Consider the following 14,892-nt stretch of genomic DNA (forward strand, 5'->3'; position numbering starts at 1 on the left):
ACAACTGAGGTGTCCCAGAGCAGCATGTGTCAGCACACCCCAGCTCGGGGGGGAACAGCGCTGAGCTCTCCCTGGCGCGCAGGGAGGGGAGCCAGCATGCCTTGGGCTGCAGGGACAACACCACGCTGCTGGCTGGCCTTGGGGACCTTGAGTGGAGCAGGGGGGGCACACTGGTGGCCCACTGACCTGTAGAGGTGCCCAATGAGTGCAGCCAGAGTCTTGTGGTTGAGGCGAGGCAGGCGCTGGATGAGTTCCTTGTAGCGCTCCAGGCGCTGCGGCTTCGAGGAGATCTCTAGGGGGAGGCAAAGGAGCCCTGGAACACTGCTGAACCCAGCAGCTCCACGGGTGACACACAACACAGAGCTCTTGAGGCTGGAAGAGGCCTAGGAGATCAGCAAGTCCAACCCCCAAGAGGGGCTGGGTGTCAGAGGAGGGCTTCAGGGATGCCTTGCCCTGTTCCAGTTAGTGTGGGAAGCTCTGAGGGTGCAGTGAGCAGAGCTCCTGCTCTGCTGGCACCATCAGGACTCTCTGCCAAGGGCAAGAGCAAGTCACACAACATGGAGCTGCTGAGGCTGGAAGAGGCCTTGGAGATCACCAAGTCCAAGCCCTCCCCTAGAGCTCCCAATGCCACCACTGCTGCTAAGCCACCACCACTGCACCACCTCCCTCAGCACTGCATCCAGAGGGCTTTGAAACACCTCCAGGGATGGAGGCTCCACCAGCTCCCTGGGCAGCCTAGGCCAGTGCCTGAGAACCCTTGCTGGGAAGAAACATATTCCTAATGTCCAGCCTGACCCTCCCCTGGCACAACTTGAGGTCATCTCCTCTTACTCTGTCACTTGACCCTTGGGAGAAGAGCCCAAGCTGCATTGGCTCTAACCTCCTCTCAGGGAGCTGTGGAGAGCAATGAGGTCTCCCTCAGCCTCCTCTTCTCCAAGCTAACGAACCCCAGGTCCCTCAGATGCTCCTCCCCAGCTCTGTTCTCCAGATCCTTCCCCACCTTTGCCGCCCTCCTCTGAACCTGCTCCAGCTCCCCAAAGTCCTTCTTGGAGTGAGAGACCCAGACCCAAAACTGAACCCAGGATTTGAGGTGTGGCCTCCACAAGGCCACCAAACCATGGCCCCAGGTGCCATGGCCACACCTTTCTTGAACACCTCCAGGCATGGGGACTCCACCACCTCCCTGGGCAGCTTGTGCCAGTCCCTGACCACTCTGGCAGCAAAGAAATCTTTCCTCATCTCCAACCTAACCTTCCCCTGGCACAATTTCAGGCCATTTCCTCTCCTCAGGTGATAACCTGATGCTAGGGAGCAGAACCCAACCCTCCAACCCCCCCCAGCCCTCTCAGGGAGCTGCAGAGAGCAATGAGGTCTCCCTCAGCCTCCACTTCTCCACACTGAACACCCCCAGCCCCTTCAGCTGCTCCTCCCCAGCCCTCTTCTCCAGACTCTTCCCCAGCTCTGTTGCCCTTCCCTGGCCCTGCTCCAGCTCCTCAATGTCCTTCTTGGAGTGAGAGGCCCAGAACTGAGCCCAGCATTCAGGCTGTGGCCTCCCCAGTGCCCAGTCCAGAGGCACAATCCCTGCCCTGCTCCTGCTGCCCACACCATTGCTGCTCCAGGCCAGGCTGCTGCTGCCCTTCTTGCCCACCTGGGCACACAATGCTGCAGCTCTGCTTTACCATCACCAGGGTGGAGCAGCTGTGGCTCTGCTGCTGGGAGGTTCTATATCCTCAATATTCTCCTTGGAGTGAGGAGCCCAACCCCAACCCCCCGGCCCCAGCGGGGCCTGCACCACGACCCCACCCCGAGGCACCGCGGGGTCAGGGCTGCGGGGCAGGCAGCCCAAGGGCGTGGGCAGGGCTGGGGTGAAGGAGTTACCTGCAGCCTCCTTCCACTGTGGGTGCAGCTCCAGGGTGAAGACAGGGTCCTCCAGCTCGCGGAAGAACCTCTTGAGCACGTCGGTGACGTCCTCGATGAAGTTGTCGCTGATGCGCAGCTTGACGTTGCGAGCGTCGCGCCGGAACTCCTCCATCAGCACCTTGATCCGCGACTTGGCGCCGTTCTTCCTGTAGATCCCCTCGTGGCGCAGCCCTGCCGAGGGCACAGGGGGCAGCAGACCCTTGGAACGGGCTGGGAAAGGCCTCTGAGCTCATCCAGCCCAACCGGCAACCCAGCCCCGCTGTGGCCACCCAAACCACAGCCCCACGTGCTATGGCCGCAGGCTCCTTGGACTCCTCCAGGCATGGGGACTCCACCACCTCCCTGGGCAGCCTGGGACAGTCCCTGACCACCCTGGCAGCAAAGAAATTTCTCTTAACTTCCAACCTAACCCTCCCCTGGCACAATTTGAGGCCATTTCCTCTCCTTTTCTCACCTGAGACTAGGGAGGGCCCAACCCCCACCTGGATCCAGCCATAGGTTCCTTGAACACCTCCAGGGAAGGGGACTCCACCACTTCCCTGGGCAGCCTGTGCCAATCCCTGACCATCCATCCACCCAACACTACTGTGGCCATCAAACCAGGGGCTGGGGCTGGCCCCCCAGGACCCTCTGCCCTGCACCGTCAGCTTTCCAGCATCATGGCCGCAGAGCTGGTGCTGGAGCCCGGAGGTGGGTGCTGGGGGGGCTCCTGCCCTAGGCAGGGGGGCAGCGGCGCGGGGCTGGCGCCCAGGGGGCGCTGAGCCCCCCCAGCAGCAGCAGAGGGGGCGCTGAGCCCTGCCCACGCCGTCCCTCCAGCCTGGCTGGTGCGAGCCCTGTACGACTACGAGGGGCAGAGCCCCGAGGAGCTGAGCTTCCCCGAGGGAGCCATCATCAGGGTGCTGCCCAGGGCCCCTGGGGAGGTGGACGACGGCTTCTGGACCGGGGACTTCAATGGCTGCCTTGGGGTCTTCCCCTCCTTGGTGGTGGAGGAGCTCACTGGGGGCCAAGGGGCAGCTGGGCAGGTTGGTGATGGGGAGGGGTCAGCGTGGTCCCTGCTCTGCTCAGCCTTAGAACCATGGAATGGTTTGGGGTGGGAAAGGCTTCTGAGGTCATCCAACCCAACCAGCAACCCAACCCCCCCATGGCCACCAAACCATGGCCCCAGGTGCCATGGCCACAGGCTCCTTGAACGCCTCCAGGCATGGGGACTCATGCGGGGATCAGTGATCATCTCCCTAGTCTCAGGTGACAGAAGGAGAGGAAATGGCCTGAAATTGTGCCAGGGGAGGGGTGGGTTGGAGAGGGGGAACAATTTCTTTGCTGCCAGAGTGGTCAGGGATTGGCACAGGCTGCCCAGGGAGGTGCTTGGAGGGGTTCAAGGAGCCTGTGGCCATGGCACCTGGGGCCATAGTTTGGTTCCATGATTAATCCACATCCCCAAGGAGTCACAGGGGCCCAATACTACCCTTAAGAGAATCCCCAAGGGGGGCTGCTGCTTTGAGACCTCCCCCTCTACTCTGCCCTGGTGAGGCCATGCCTGGAATATTGCATCCAGCTCTGGGCTCCCCAGTTCAGGAGGGACAGGGACCTGCTGGAGAAAGACCAAGGGAGGGCTACAAGGATGCTGAAGGGACTGCAGCACTGCCTGGGGAGGAGAGGCTGAGAGCCCTGGGGATGGTTAGTCTGGAGAGGAGAAGACTGAGAGGGAATCTGATCAATGTCTACCAATAGCTGAGGGCTGGGGGTCAGGAGGGAGGGGACAGGCTCTGCTCAGTTGCACCCTGGGATAGGACAAAGGGAATGGGTATAAACTCCAGCACAGGAGGTTCCACCCCAACATGGGGAGGAACTTCTTCACTGTGAGGCTCACAGAGCCCTGGAGCAGGCTGCCCAGAGAGGTTGCGGAGTCTCCTTCTCTGGAGCCTTCCCAGCCCTGTCTGGATCTGTTCCTGTGTGACCTGTGCTGGACTCTATGGTCCTGCTCTGGCAGAGGGCTTAGGCTTGAAGATCTCCAGAGGCCCCTTCCAATCCCCACCCCCCTGAGAGCCTGTGAGCTACTGGCTGGGAGGCGTGGGGCCCCCTCCTGGGCGCGGCACTGACCGTACTGGGTGATGAAGGCGATGCAGCTGTCCACGATGATGGGGATGTCCCCACGGCTCAGCTGCTGGTCCCGCAGGGCATTGCCCCTGCCACCGGCCGAGGCTTGGATGTCTCCGTACCAGGCAGCAGCGTCCGCCCGCGACAGCCCCTGCAGGTAGAACGTCCTGAGGACAACAAGGGCAGACAAGAGGCTTGCTGGGGGCGGGGGTGAGGAAGCTTGTGTCGAACGGTGCTCCAAACCCCCTGCCCCCCACCTCCACCAGCACAGGTTTGAATGGGGGAAGACAAAGGCTCCAAATCGCCTTCCAAGGTGCGAAATTGCCTTCCCCTCCCCCTGGGGGACAGGTAAAAAGGCTCCCTTCCGCCCGCCGGGAGCGGGAGCCCCTCACATGTATTCACCCGTGGGGGGAAGCCCACCCCGGGGTTTGGAGCTGTGCTGGGTTCTTCCTGCCCAGCATATATTGGCACTGGACACATTGTCTAGGAAAGGCTTAAAGAGAGCTCTGAGGCCAGTTCTGGAGCCCCCAGTACAGGAAGGATCTGGAGGTGCTGGAAGGTGGCCAGAGAAGGGCCACGAGGATGAGCAGAGGGCTGGAGCTGCTCTGTTCTGGAGACAGCCTGAGAGAGTTGGGGTTGTGCAGGCTGGAGAGGAGAAGGCTCCAGGGAGACCTTCTTGTGGCCTTGCAGGATCTGCAGGGGGCTCCAAGAAAGCTGGGGAGGGACTTTTGAGGGTGTCAGGGAGTGATAGGACTGGGGGGGATGGAGCAGAAGTAGAAGTGGGGAGATTGAGATTGGATGTGAGGAAGCAGTTGTTCCCCATGAGGGTGGTGAGAGCCTGGCACAGGTTGCCCAGGGAGGTGGTGGCAGCCTCCTGCCTGGAGGTGTTTGCAGCCAGGCTGGCTGTGGCTGTGAGCAAGCTGCTGTAGTGTGAGGTGTCCCTGCCCATGGCAGGGGGTTGGGACTGGCTGAGCCTTGAGGTCCCTTCCAGCCCTGACACTTCTGTGATTCTGTGGTTCTAAGCCATCCTATAGTTCTCTGATTCTATGCTCTCACCTCCCCATCTCCACCAGGATCAGCAGCTCCTTCTTCTCTGGGGTCTCTGCGGCAGGAACCAGACCTGGGTTGTGGGGAGAAGCAGAGCATTGGTCGGAGCCAGGCGCGGCCGGGGGCGGGGGGCGCCGGCCCCGGGGCGCCGCCGCGGCACTCACTGAGCTCCTGCAGCCGCCGCAGGTTGATGCTGTCCTCGGTGCCATCCTCCTGGCAGGGGCAGATGAACAGGTGAGCTTTCTGCAGGATGAAGAAGGCCTGCTGCCACCTCTCGGGGTCGAGCATGCACTTGTAGCGCAGCTGGCCCACACGCTGGAACTCGTAGCCCAGCAGGCAGTGGCAGCTCACGGGGGTGAACCACTGTGGAAGGCAACAAGAGAGGAGCTGGGTGAGGATAGAGCTCAAGCCTGAAGCACACAAGGAGCAAGAGAGGAGCTGGGTAAGGATGGAGCTCAAGCCTGAAGCACACAAGGAGCAAGAGAGGAGCTGGGTAAGGATGGAGCTCAAGCCTGAAGCACACAAGGAGCAAGAGAGGAGCTGGGAGAGGATGGAGCTCAAGCCTGAAGCACACAAGGAGCAAGAGAGGAGCTGGGGGAGGATGGAGCTCAAGCCTGTATCTCACAAGGAGCAAGAGAGGAGCTGGGTAAGGATGGAGCTCAAGCCTGAAGCACAGAAGGAGCAAGAGAGGAGCTGGGGGAGGATGGAGCTCAAGCCTGAATCTCACAAGGAGCAAGAGAGGAGTTGGGTAAGGATGGAGCTCAAGCCTGAAGCACACAACCCTCTGGGGATAGGGGTCAGGTGGGCCAAGGAGGATGGGACCCCCAGCAAAGGGGTGGTGGCTGCTTGGCAATGAAGATATTCAGAGAATGGGTTGGGTTGGAAGGGACCTTCAAGATCATCCAGTTCCAACCCCCCCTGCCATAGGCAGGGACACCTCCCACCAGCCCAGGCTGCTCAAGGCCTCATCCAGCCTGGCCTGGAACACCTCCAGGCAGAAGGCAGCCACAGCCTCCCTGGGCAACCTGTGCCAGTGTCTCCCCACCCTGACTGGAAAGAATTTCTTCCTCATCTCCAGTCTCAGTCTCCCCTCTCCCAGCTCAAAGCCATTGTTCCTTCTCCTCTCACTCCCAGCCCTTGTCACAAGTCCCTCCCCAGCTCTCCTGGAGCCCTTCAGGCACTAGAAGGCTGCTCTAAGCTCTTCCTGGAGCCTTCTCTTCTCCAGGCTGAGCAGCCCCAACTCTCCCAGCCTGTGCCCACAGGGGAGCTTCTGCAGCCCTCTGATCATCTCTGTGGCCTCCTCTGGAGCCTCCTCAGCAGCTCCAGGTCCTTCCTGTGCTGGGGGCCCCAGAGCTGGAGGCAGTGCTGCTGGTGGGGTCTGAGCAGAGCAGAGGGCAGAATCCCCTCCCTGTGCTGCTGCTCTCCCTGCTCTGGATGCAGCTCAGCACTCAGCTGCCTGCTGGGCTGCCAGGGACCATTGCTGGCTCCTGGGGACTTTTCTTCTCCAGAGCATGGAGGGTTGGGAGGAATCCCAGCAGGGGAAGAAGGGGCAGAGCCCAGGGCCCCTCTGGTGGCAGGGGGTCCAGGGCTGGCTGACCTTGCCGATGGCACTGGCCCAGGCTTGCAGTGTCTCAGGGCCATCGGTGCCCAGCTGCTGCACTTTCTCCCCGGTGAGGAAGAGCTCGAGGGTGAAGCGAAACCTGCAGGAGATGAACCAAGCCATCAGGGCAACCTCCTCCCCCCGGACCTGCACCCAGAGCCAGCCCAGCACATTGCACCCAGCAGGGAGCAGTAGCCCATCCCTGCTCCCTGAGCACCCACAGGCTCTCTGGGCATGCGGTGGGGGGGGAGGAGACGCTTCTGGGGGGTACCTTTCAACGGGGCCAGGGCTGGTGAGGGCATGGGCTCTGCTGACACCCATGGAGATGAGGTCCCCACTCTCGATGTGGCCCAGGGGCTCGGTGCATTTCTCTGTCTCAAAGAAGAGCAGGGATCTCTCCAGGGAGCACCACGTGCGCTGGAAGTCTGTGGGACCAGGGCAGGGGGGGTTGAGTGGCACTGGGGTGGGCACCCTGCTGCCCCCACATGCTGCCCACACTCACCCTCCTTGCTCTTCTTGGCACCTGGCAGCCTGGGGGGGGCAGTGGCCCGGTACAGGTACCCGCTGAGTGCCACCGGCTGCGTGATCTCGTTGTAGACACCCTCTGGAGCCAGGTCCCTTGGCTGGGGGCTCCCTGTGAGCACAGCAGGGTGGGAGCAGGCAGCCCCCAAAGAATCAGAGAGGCACAGAATGGTTTGGGCTGGAAAAGCCTTCTGAGATCAGCAAGTTCCAACCAGCAACCCAACCCCCCCATGGCCACCAAACCATGGCCCCAAGTGCCATGGCCACAGGCTCCTTGAACACCTCCAGGCCTGGGGACTCCACCACCTCCCTGGGCAGCCTGTGCCAATCCCTGACCACTCTTGCAGCAAAGAAATTGTTCCTCATGTCCAACCTGAGCCTCCCTTGGCACAATTTCTGGCCATTTCCTCTCCTTCCATCACCTGAGATTAGGGAGCAGAGCCCAACCCCCACCTCACAGCAATCTCCTCTCAGGGAGCTGCAGAGAGCAATGAGGTCTCCCTCAGCCTCCTCTTCTCCAGGCTCAACTCCCCCAGCTCCCTCAGCTGCTCCTCCCCAGCCCTGTTCTCCAGACCCTTCCCCACCTTTGTTGCCTTTCTCTGGCCCTGCTCCAGCTCCTCAGTGCCCTTCTTGGAGCGAGGAGCCCAAACCTGCACACAACAGATCCCACTCGTGTAGGTGTAGGCAAGGGGGTGTGAAAACGAGCTCCAGAGGAATCTGCTGCCTTGCCCCGTGCCAAAGGAAGGGCTGCAGGGGGACAGGTGGTCCTTCAGGGAGCTACAGCACCTGGTGTCCTGCCTGACCCCAGCCTTGGGACATGCTGAGGGGCATGGGGGCAAGAAGGAAGCCAGATGGGGTTTGAAGGTCCTCTCCCAGGTACCAAAGTGATAGGATGAGAGGAAATGACCTCAGGTTGCACCAGGGGAGGTTTAGCTTGGGCATGAGGAACGACTTCAGCACTGCAAGGGTCATCAGGCCCTGGCCCAGGCTGCCCAGGCAGGTGGTGGAGTCCTCATCCCTGGAGGTGTTTAGGGACATGGTCTAAGAGCTGTTTGTGTCCAGGCTGTTAGGTTCTGGTTGGAGTCAGTGATCTGCAGGTCTCCTCCAAGCAGGTAGCTCTGGGATTTTGCGGCTCCAGGATTACCTGAACGGTTTCTGGGTGTTTTGCTCTCCGGTGCCCACCACAGGTCAGGCCCTGGGGCCACCTCACAGGGAGTGTGATCAGCTGCCAGCCCAGCCTCTGAGGAGGAGAAGAACTGCAGGATGGTCTTGAGCAGAGCTGGTCCTGCCACTGCAGAGCACAGTGCCTGGGAGGGGACAGGTGCCCGGTGAGATCATGAGCGGGCTGCCGGACACCTCCAGCCCACTGCTAGGGGTACCTGAAGGCAGGCAAAGTGTGCTCCAACCTCCCCCCTGAACCCCCCAGGACTGCCTGGCATGGGTGCACAGAGCCAAGCCAGGTGCTGACATCTCAACACCTTCAGATACCAACTGTTGGCATCTCAGTCTCAGAGCTCTGGGGTGGTTCCCATGTCTCAACATCCTGTGATGCCAACTGTTGGCATCTTAATCTCACATCTCTGGGATGGTTCCTAGTACCTCAACATCTTGAGGTGCCAACTGTTGGCATCTTAATCTCACAGCTCTGGGATGGCTCCTAGCACCTCAACATCCTGAGATGCCAGCTGTTGGCACCTCAGTCTCAGAGCTCTGGGATGTTTCCTACACTTCAACCTCCTGAGATGCCAGCTGTTGGTATCTCAAACTCCATGTTCTGGGATGGTTCCTACATCTCAATGTCTTGAGATGCCAAACTCCAACATCTAGGCTGGTTCCCACATCTCAACATCTTGAGATGCCAGCTGTTGGCACCTCAACCTCAGAGCTCTGGGATGGTTCCTACATCTCAACCTCCTGAGATGCCAGCTGTTGGGATCTCAAACCGGTTCCTACATCTCAACATCTTGAAATGCCAAACTCCAAGATCTAGGCTGGTTCCCACACCTCAACTTCCTGAGATGCCAGCTGTTGGCACCTCAATCTCAGAGCTCTGGGTTGTTTCCCACATCTCAACATCTCGAGATGCCTATCTCAGAGCTCAGGGATGGTTCCCACACCTCAACTTCCTGAGATGCCAGTTGTTGGCACCTCAATCTCAGAGCTCTGGGTTGTTTCCCACATCTCAACATCTTGAGATGCCAATCTCAGAGCTCAGGTTGTTTCCCACATCTCAACCTCCTGAGATGCCAGCTGTTGGTACCTCAATCTCAGAGCTCTGGGTTGTTTCCTACATCTCAACATCTCGAGATACCAATCTCACAGCTCTGGGTTGGTTCCCACATCTCAACATCTTGAGATGCCAATCTCAGATCTCTAGGATGGTTCCCACCTCTCAACCTCCTGAGATGCCAGCTGTTGGCACCTCAATCTCAGAGCTCTGGGATGGTTCCCACACCTCAACCTCCTGAGATGCCAGCTGTTGGCACCTCAATCTCAGAGCTCAGGGATGGTTCCCACACCTCAACCCCCTGAGATGCCAGCTGTTGGCACCTCAGTCTCAGAGCTCTGGGATGGTTCCCACATCTCAACCTCCTGAGATGCCAATCTCAGAGCTCTGGGATGGTTCCCACATCTCAACCTCCTGAGATGCCAATCTCAGAGCTCAGGGATGGTTCCCACACCTCAACCTCCTGAGATGCCAGCTGTTGGCACCTCAACCTCAGAGCTCTGGTATGGTTCCCACACCTCAACCCCCTGAGATGGCAATCTCAGAGCTCTGGGATGGATCCCACCTCTCAACCTCCTGAGATGCCAGCTGTTGGCACCTCAACCTCAGAGCTCTGGGATGGTTCCCACATCTCAACCTCCTGAGATGCCAATCTCAGAGCTCTGGTATGGTTCCCACACCTCAACCCCCTGAGATGGCAATCTCAGAGCTCTGGGATGGATCCCACCTCTCAACCCTTTGAGATGCCAGCCGTTGGCAGCTCAGTCTCAGAGCTCCGGGGCAGTTGCCAGCACCCCAGCAGCCTGCCTGGCGGGGGAGGCGTGCCCTACCTGGAGCACCTCCTGCTGGGAGCGGTGGTGCGGGTGGGGCCGGCGGTACCTGCCCTGGCCGTACTTGCGGGCGATGAAGTCGTGGCGCTGCTGGGCGCTGGCGTCGGGGGGCAGCGCCTCGCCGGGGGGCAGCCGGGCGGCCCAGAACCGGTTGGCTCGGTCGTTGCCGAGCACGATGAAGAGCTGCGGGGGACAGCCAGGCTCACAGGGGGCACCGGGGAGGGGGGGATGGGGCAGCGGGGCGCCCGCCGGAGCTGGCTCCACGTGGAGTTAGCGCCGGGGCTGGAAACGCGAGCTGGACCCCGGGCGTGCGGGGCCGGCCCCGGTGCCCTGCCCTCTACCTGCACGATTTCGTTGGTCCAGACGCCGGTGTCGAGCTTCAGGCTTTGCACCTTGGAGATGTTGGAGCCCAGGCTGCGGTGCTGCCCTGTGGGGAGCAGGGGAGTGAGCAGCTCTGGGTCCTACCAGGGGGACCCAAAGCCATGGAATCACAGATTGCCTCCACGGGCAGCCAGTCCAGCCCCCTCCTGCAGGCAGCAGGGACAGCCCCAACCAGAGCAGGATGCTCAGGGCCACATCAAGCCTGAGCTTGAACCTTTCCAGGGATGGGGCCTCAGACTGCTCCAGTGTCTCACCACTCTCGTCCCAGGGAGGTGGTGGCAGCCTCATGCCTGGAGGTGTTTGCAGCCAGGCTGGAGGTGGCTGTGAGCAACCTGCTGTAGTGTCCCTGCCCATGGCAGGGGTCTTGGAAGTGGCTGAGCCTTGAGGTCCTTCCAACCCTGACAATTCTGTGATTCATGGTGCAGAATTTCCTCCTGATGTCCAACCTGAATCTGCCCTGCTCCAGCTTCAAATCATTGCCCCTGGGCCTATCCCCACAGCCCCTTCTGAGCAGTCCCTCCCCAGCCTGCCTGCAGGTCTCCTTCAGATAGTGAAATGCAGCTCTAAGCTCTCCCTGGAGCCTTCTCTTCTCCAGGCTGAACAGCTCAAACTCTCCCAGCCTGTGTTAATAGGAAGATGACTCCAGCCTTCTGAGCATCTTTGTGGCCTCTTCTGTCCCCTCTCCATCAGCTCCAGGTCCTTCTGATGTTGGGGGTCCCATATCAGGACCCAGCCCTGCAGGTGAGGTCTCACAGAGCAGAGCAGAGGGGCAGGATCCCTCTCTCCAGCTCTGGCCACACTGCTTTGGATGCAGCCCAGGCTGCCCTTGGCCTTCTGTGCTGCCAGTGCCCATTGCTGGCTCCTGCCCAGCTCCTCCCCCCCCAGCACCCCCAAGTCCTTCCCTGCAGGGCTGCTCTCAACCTCCTCACCCCAGCCTGGATTGCTATCAAGGATTGCCCCAACCCAGCTGCAGGACCTTGCACTTTGCCTTGTTGACCCTCAGGAGGTTCTCCTGAGCTCACTTCCCCAGGCTGCCCAGGTCCCTCTGGATGGATCCCATCCCCCAGTCCTGCCATCCACCCCCCTCAGCTGGGTGCCACCTGCAGACTGGCTGAGGGAGCCTCACTCTTGCTGTGCATGATATTAATGAAGGTATTGATCAAGCATTAATGAAGGTATTGATCAGCACTGGTCCCAGTACAGACCCTTGAGGGGCACCACTTGTCACCCATCTCCAGCTGGCCATGCAACCATTGCCCTTTAGGCTGCCACCATCCAACCAATTCCTTCTCTATTCGCACCCACAGCCCACCCAGGACCCTTCCTGCCCAGCAGCTTCCACGTGCCCCCCAGGGCGCTGGTACTGGCCTGCACACTGCTTGCAGATGACCACACAGAGGTTGATGGAGGCCCAGTCAGGGTTCTGAGCCCAGCAGTCTGCACAGTGCCTGTTGGCTTTGTTGGACCAGATCTTCTCTGCCACTTCGTAGTCGTAGAGCGTCTCGGCGATGGCCTCCTGCAGGGCCTCCATCCACTCCCGCTTCTCCCGCTCCGACTCCGCCACGAAGCTGTGGGCAGCGGCAGAGCCCAGACCCCAGTGTGCCTTGGAGCAACTGGCACCTGGGGGCTTGGAGCCACCAGCTGCTGCCCCAGGCTCCTGCCACCCGCACCCCCAGGGTGTACCTGAAGGTCTTGGAGGGGGTGATGAGCTCGAAGCCGCGGCTCTTGGCCTCGCGGATGGTGGAGCCTCGCATCTCGATGAAGCAGATGCCGATGCCCATCTTGAAGAACTGCCAATGTCAAGGGGGCACTGCTGAGGGCTCTGCAGTGCCCATGGCTGTGGTGGGCACGCCACCATGTGGGCATGCCCATGAGAATGAGAGTGGAACCAGGGAGCTGCATCCAGCACCTCCAGCATCCCATCCCTGCTTTGCCTGGACAAGGCAGACCTGGTACCCTGCTGCACCTCCCAGCATCTGCTGTGGGCTGGCAGGAGGAGAAAGTTGTTTGGTGTGAGGGTGATGGAGGCCTGGAACAGGCTGCCCAGAGAGGTTGTGGAGTCTCCTTCTCTGGGGAGCTTCCCATGGTCCCTGGGCATTGTGCTCCAGGGCAAGCTGCTGTGTGTGCCCTGCTGGAGCAGGAGGGTTGGACTGGATGAGCTCCAGAGCTCCCTTCCAGCTCCCACCACACTGGGATGACCTAAAGCATCCTGGAAATGCCTATAATGAAAGGGAAGTTCTGCCCAGATCCCCTGAACCCCCACCTCTTGAGCACTGCTTTGGGCATCTGCTGGGGAGGGACTTTGTAGGGTGTCAGGGAGTGATAGGACTGGGGGGGATGGAGCAAAAGTAGAAGTGGGGAGATTGAGATTGGCTGTGAGGAAGAAGCTGTTGCCCATGAGGGTGGTGAGAGACTGGCACAGGCTGCCCAGGGAGGTGGTGGCAGCCTCATGCCTGGAGGTGTTTGCAGCCAGGCTGGATGTGGCTGTGAGCAGCCTGCTGTAGTGTGAGGTGTCCCTGCCCATGGCAGGGGGGTTGGAACTGGCTGAGCCTTGAGGTCCCTTCCAGCCCTGACCCTTCTGTGATTCTCCTGAAGGGGACATCTGTGAACAGCAAGTGGAGTGTGAGGACCACCAAGCCCCCACTGCCTGGTTGCTGGGGACCCATCCTGTGATGGACTGGGACACTTTGGTGGGGCTGAGACTCCAGTGCCTGGCAGAGGAGAAGATAACTGAAGTGGTTGGTTTTGGTGATCATGGTTCCACTTGGGGACCTTCAAGGTCTGTCCCAACCAAAACAATTCTATGGTACTATACTTTGGCAAGAGTGAGGAGATCCAGTGAGGGTCTGTCCCTGGCACCTGCTGCAGAGAAGGGCAACGAGGCTGGGGAGAGGTCTGGAGCACAGCCCTGTGAGGAGAGGCTGAGGGAGCTGGGGTTGCTTAGCCTGGAGAAGAGGAGGCTCAGGGGAGACCTTCTTGCTCTCTACAACTCCTTGAAGGGAGGTTGTAGCCAGGTGGGGGTTGGTCTCTTCTCCCAGGCAACCAGCAGCAGAACAAGAGGACACAGTCTCAAGCTGTGCCAGGGGAGGTTTAGGCTGGAGGTGAGGAGAAAGTTCTTCCCAGAGAGAGTAATTGGCCATTGGAATGTGTTGCCCAGGGAGGTGGTGGAGTCCCCATCCCTGGAGGTGTTTAGGAAAGGCTTGGATATGGCACTTGGAGCCATGGTTTGGTTGTCAGGAGGTGTTGGGTGACAGGTGACAGGTTGGACTTGAGGATCTCTGAAGTCTTTTCCAACCTGATTGATTCTGTCATTCTATGATCTCCAAGCCCTGAGTCCCACCACTCCTGCCCTGTCTAGGATCTCCACCTTTCTCCTCTGCCCTTCCTTTTCTCCTCCCCATCCTTTTCCTCCTTTCTCACAGGTCCTGGCTAAGCTCCTTCTGTCCCTGCCCCGCTCCCCCCCTGCCCGACCACCGCTCCCCAGCCCCTGTGCCCTGTCTGCCACCAACCTGCTCACTCTTGTAGAGCCACATCTCGGGCAGGCTCAGGGCTGCAAACACCTTGGACTTGTGGCCCTTCAGCTCCAGGGTCCCTGACTTCTGGCAGTGAGCACCGGGGGCAGGCCGAGGCCGGGCCCCCAGCAGGCGCTGCTCCATCACCTTCTGCTGCAGCGTGGAGCACCACTCGTTCCTCTGGGCTGGGGACCAGGCAGCAGGGACAGGGGATGAGCCCTTCCCAACAGGCCTGGCACAGAGCAGAGCAGCCAGAAGGGCAGAGCTGTCCCCTGGCTCATCAGGGATGGGGGTTGAGAGCTCTCTGAAGGATGGGAGAAGGGAAGCAGGGAGGGGTCCTTGGGGAGTGGAGGGAGGAGGGGAGCAGGGAGGGGTCCTTGGGGAGTGGAGAGAGAAGGGAAGCAGGGATGGATCCTTGAGGAGTGGAGGGAGGAGGGAAGCAGGGATGGATCCTTGGGGAGTGGAGAGAGGAGGGGAGCAGGGATGGATCCTTGGGGAGTGGAGAGAGGAGGGGAGCAGGGATGGGTCCTTGGGGAGTGGAGGGAGGAGGGGAGCAGGGAGGGGTCCTTTGGGAGTGTTGGGAGGAGTGGAGCAGGGATGGATCCTTGGGGAGTGGAGGGAAGAGGGGAGCAGGGAGGGGTCCTTGGGGAGTGGAGAGAGAAGGGAAGCAGGGATGGATCCTTGGGGAGTGGAGGGAAGAGGGGAGCAGGGAGGGGTCCTTGGGGAGTGGAGAGAGAAGGGAAGCAGGGATGGATC

At 60.5% G+C, this 14,892-nt stretch overlaps 1 protein-coding gene across 1 annotated transcript in view; it reads right to left on the bottom strand.

Annotated features, from left to right (window-relative positions):
• Positions 1-186: 186 nt before the first annotated feature.
• Positions 187-14,892, bottom strand: part of LOC137457696 (arf-GAP with Rho-GAP domain, ANK repeat and PH domain-containing protein 3-like) — a gene marked incomplete at its 3' end in the record, with an annotated part of 36,051 nt that continues 21,345 nt past the window's right edge. Inside the window, exons 9-22 of the mRNA XM_068169542.1 lie at positions 14,134-14,321; positions 12,308-12,414; positions 11,993-12,192; positions 10,585-10,670; positions 10,244-10,426; positions 8,331-8,493; positions 7,167-7,298; positions 6,936-7,089; positions 6,662-6,764; positions 5,229-5,427; positions 5,074-5,137; positions 4,021-4,184; positions 1,879-2,091; positions 187-292 (exon numbers count right to left, since the gene is read on the bottom strand). Of these exons, the coding sequence (XP_068025643.1) occupies positions 187-292; positions 1,879-2,091; positions 4,021-4,184; positions 5,074-5,137; positions 5,229-5,427; positions 6,662-6,764; positions 6,936-7,089; positions 7,167-7,298; positions 8,331-8,493; positions 10,244-10,426; positions 10,585-10,670; positions 11,993-12,192; positions 12,308-12,414; positions 14,134-14,321 (2,062 nt within the window). The remainder of the gene's footprint in view (positions 293-1,878; positions 2,092-4,020; positions 4,185-5,073; positions 5,138-5,228; positions 5,428-6,661; positions 6,765-6,935; positions 7,090-7,166; positions 7,299-8,330; positions 8,494-10,243; positions 10,427-10,584; positions 10,671-11,992; positions 12,193-12,307; positions 12,415-14,133; positions 14,322-14,892) is intronic.

Source organism: Melanerpes formicivorus, unplaced genomic scaffold (genome assembly GCF_026170545.1).
Source record: "Melanerpes formicivorus ecotype bairdi unplaced genomic scaffold, bMelFor1.0.p_v2 SCAF_188, whole genome shotgun sequence".
Taxonomy (NCBI): domain Eukaryota; kingdom Metazoa; phylum Chordata; class Aves; order Piciformes; family Picidae; genus Melanerpes; species Melanerpes formicivorus.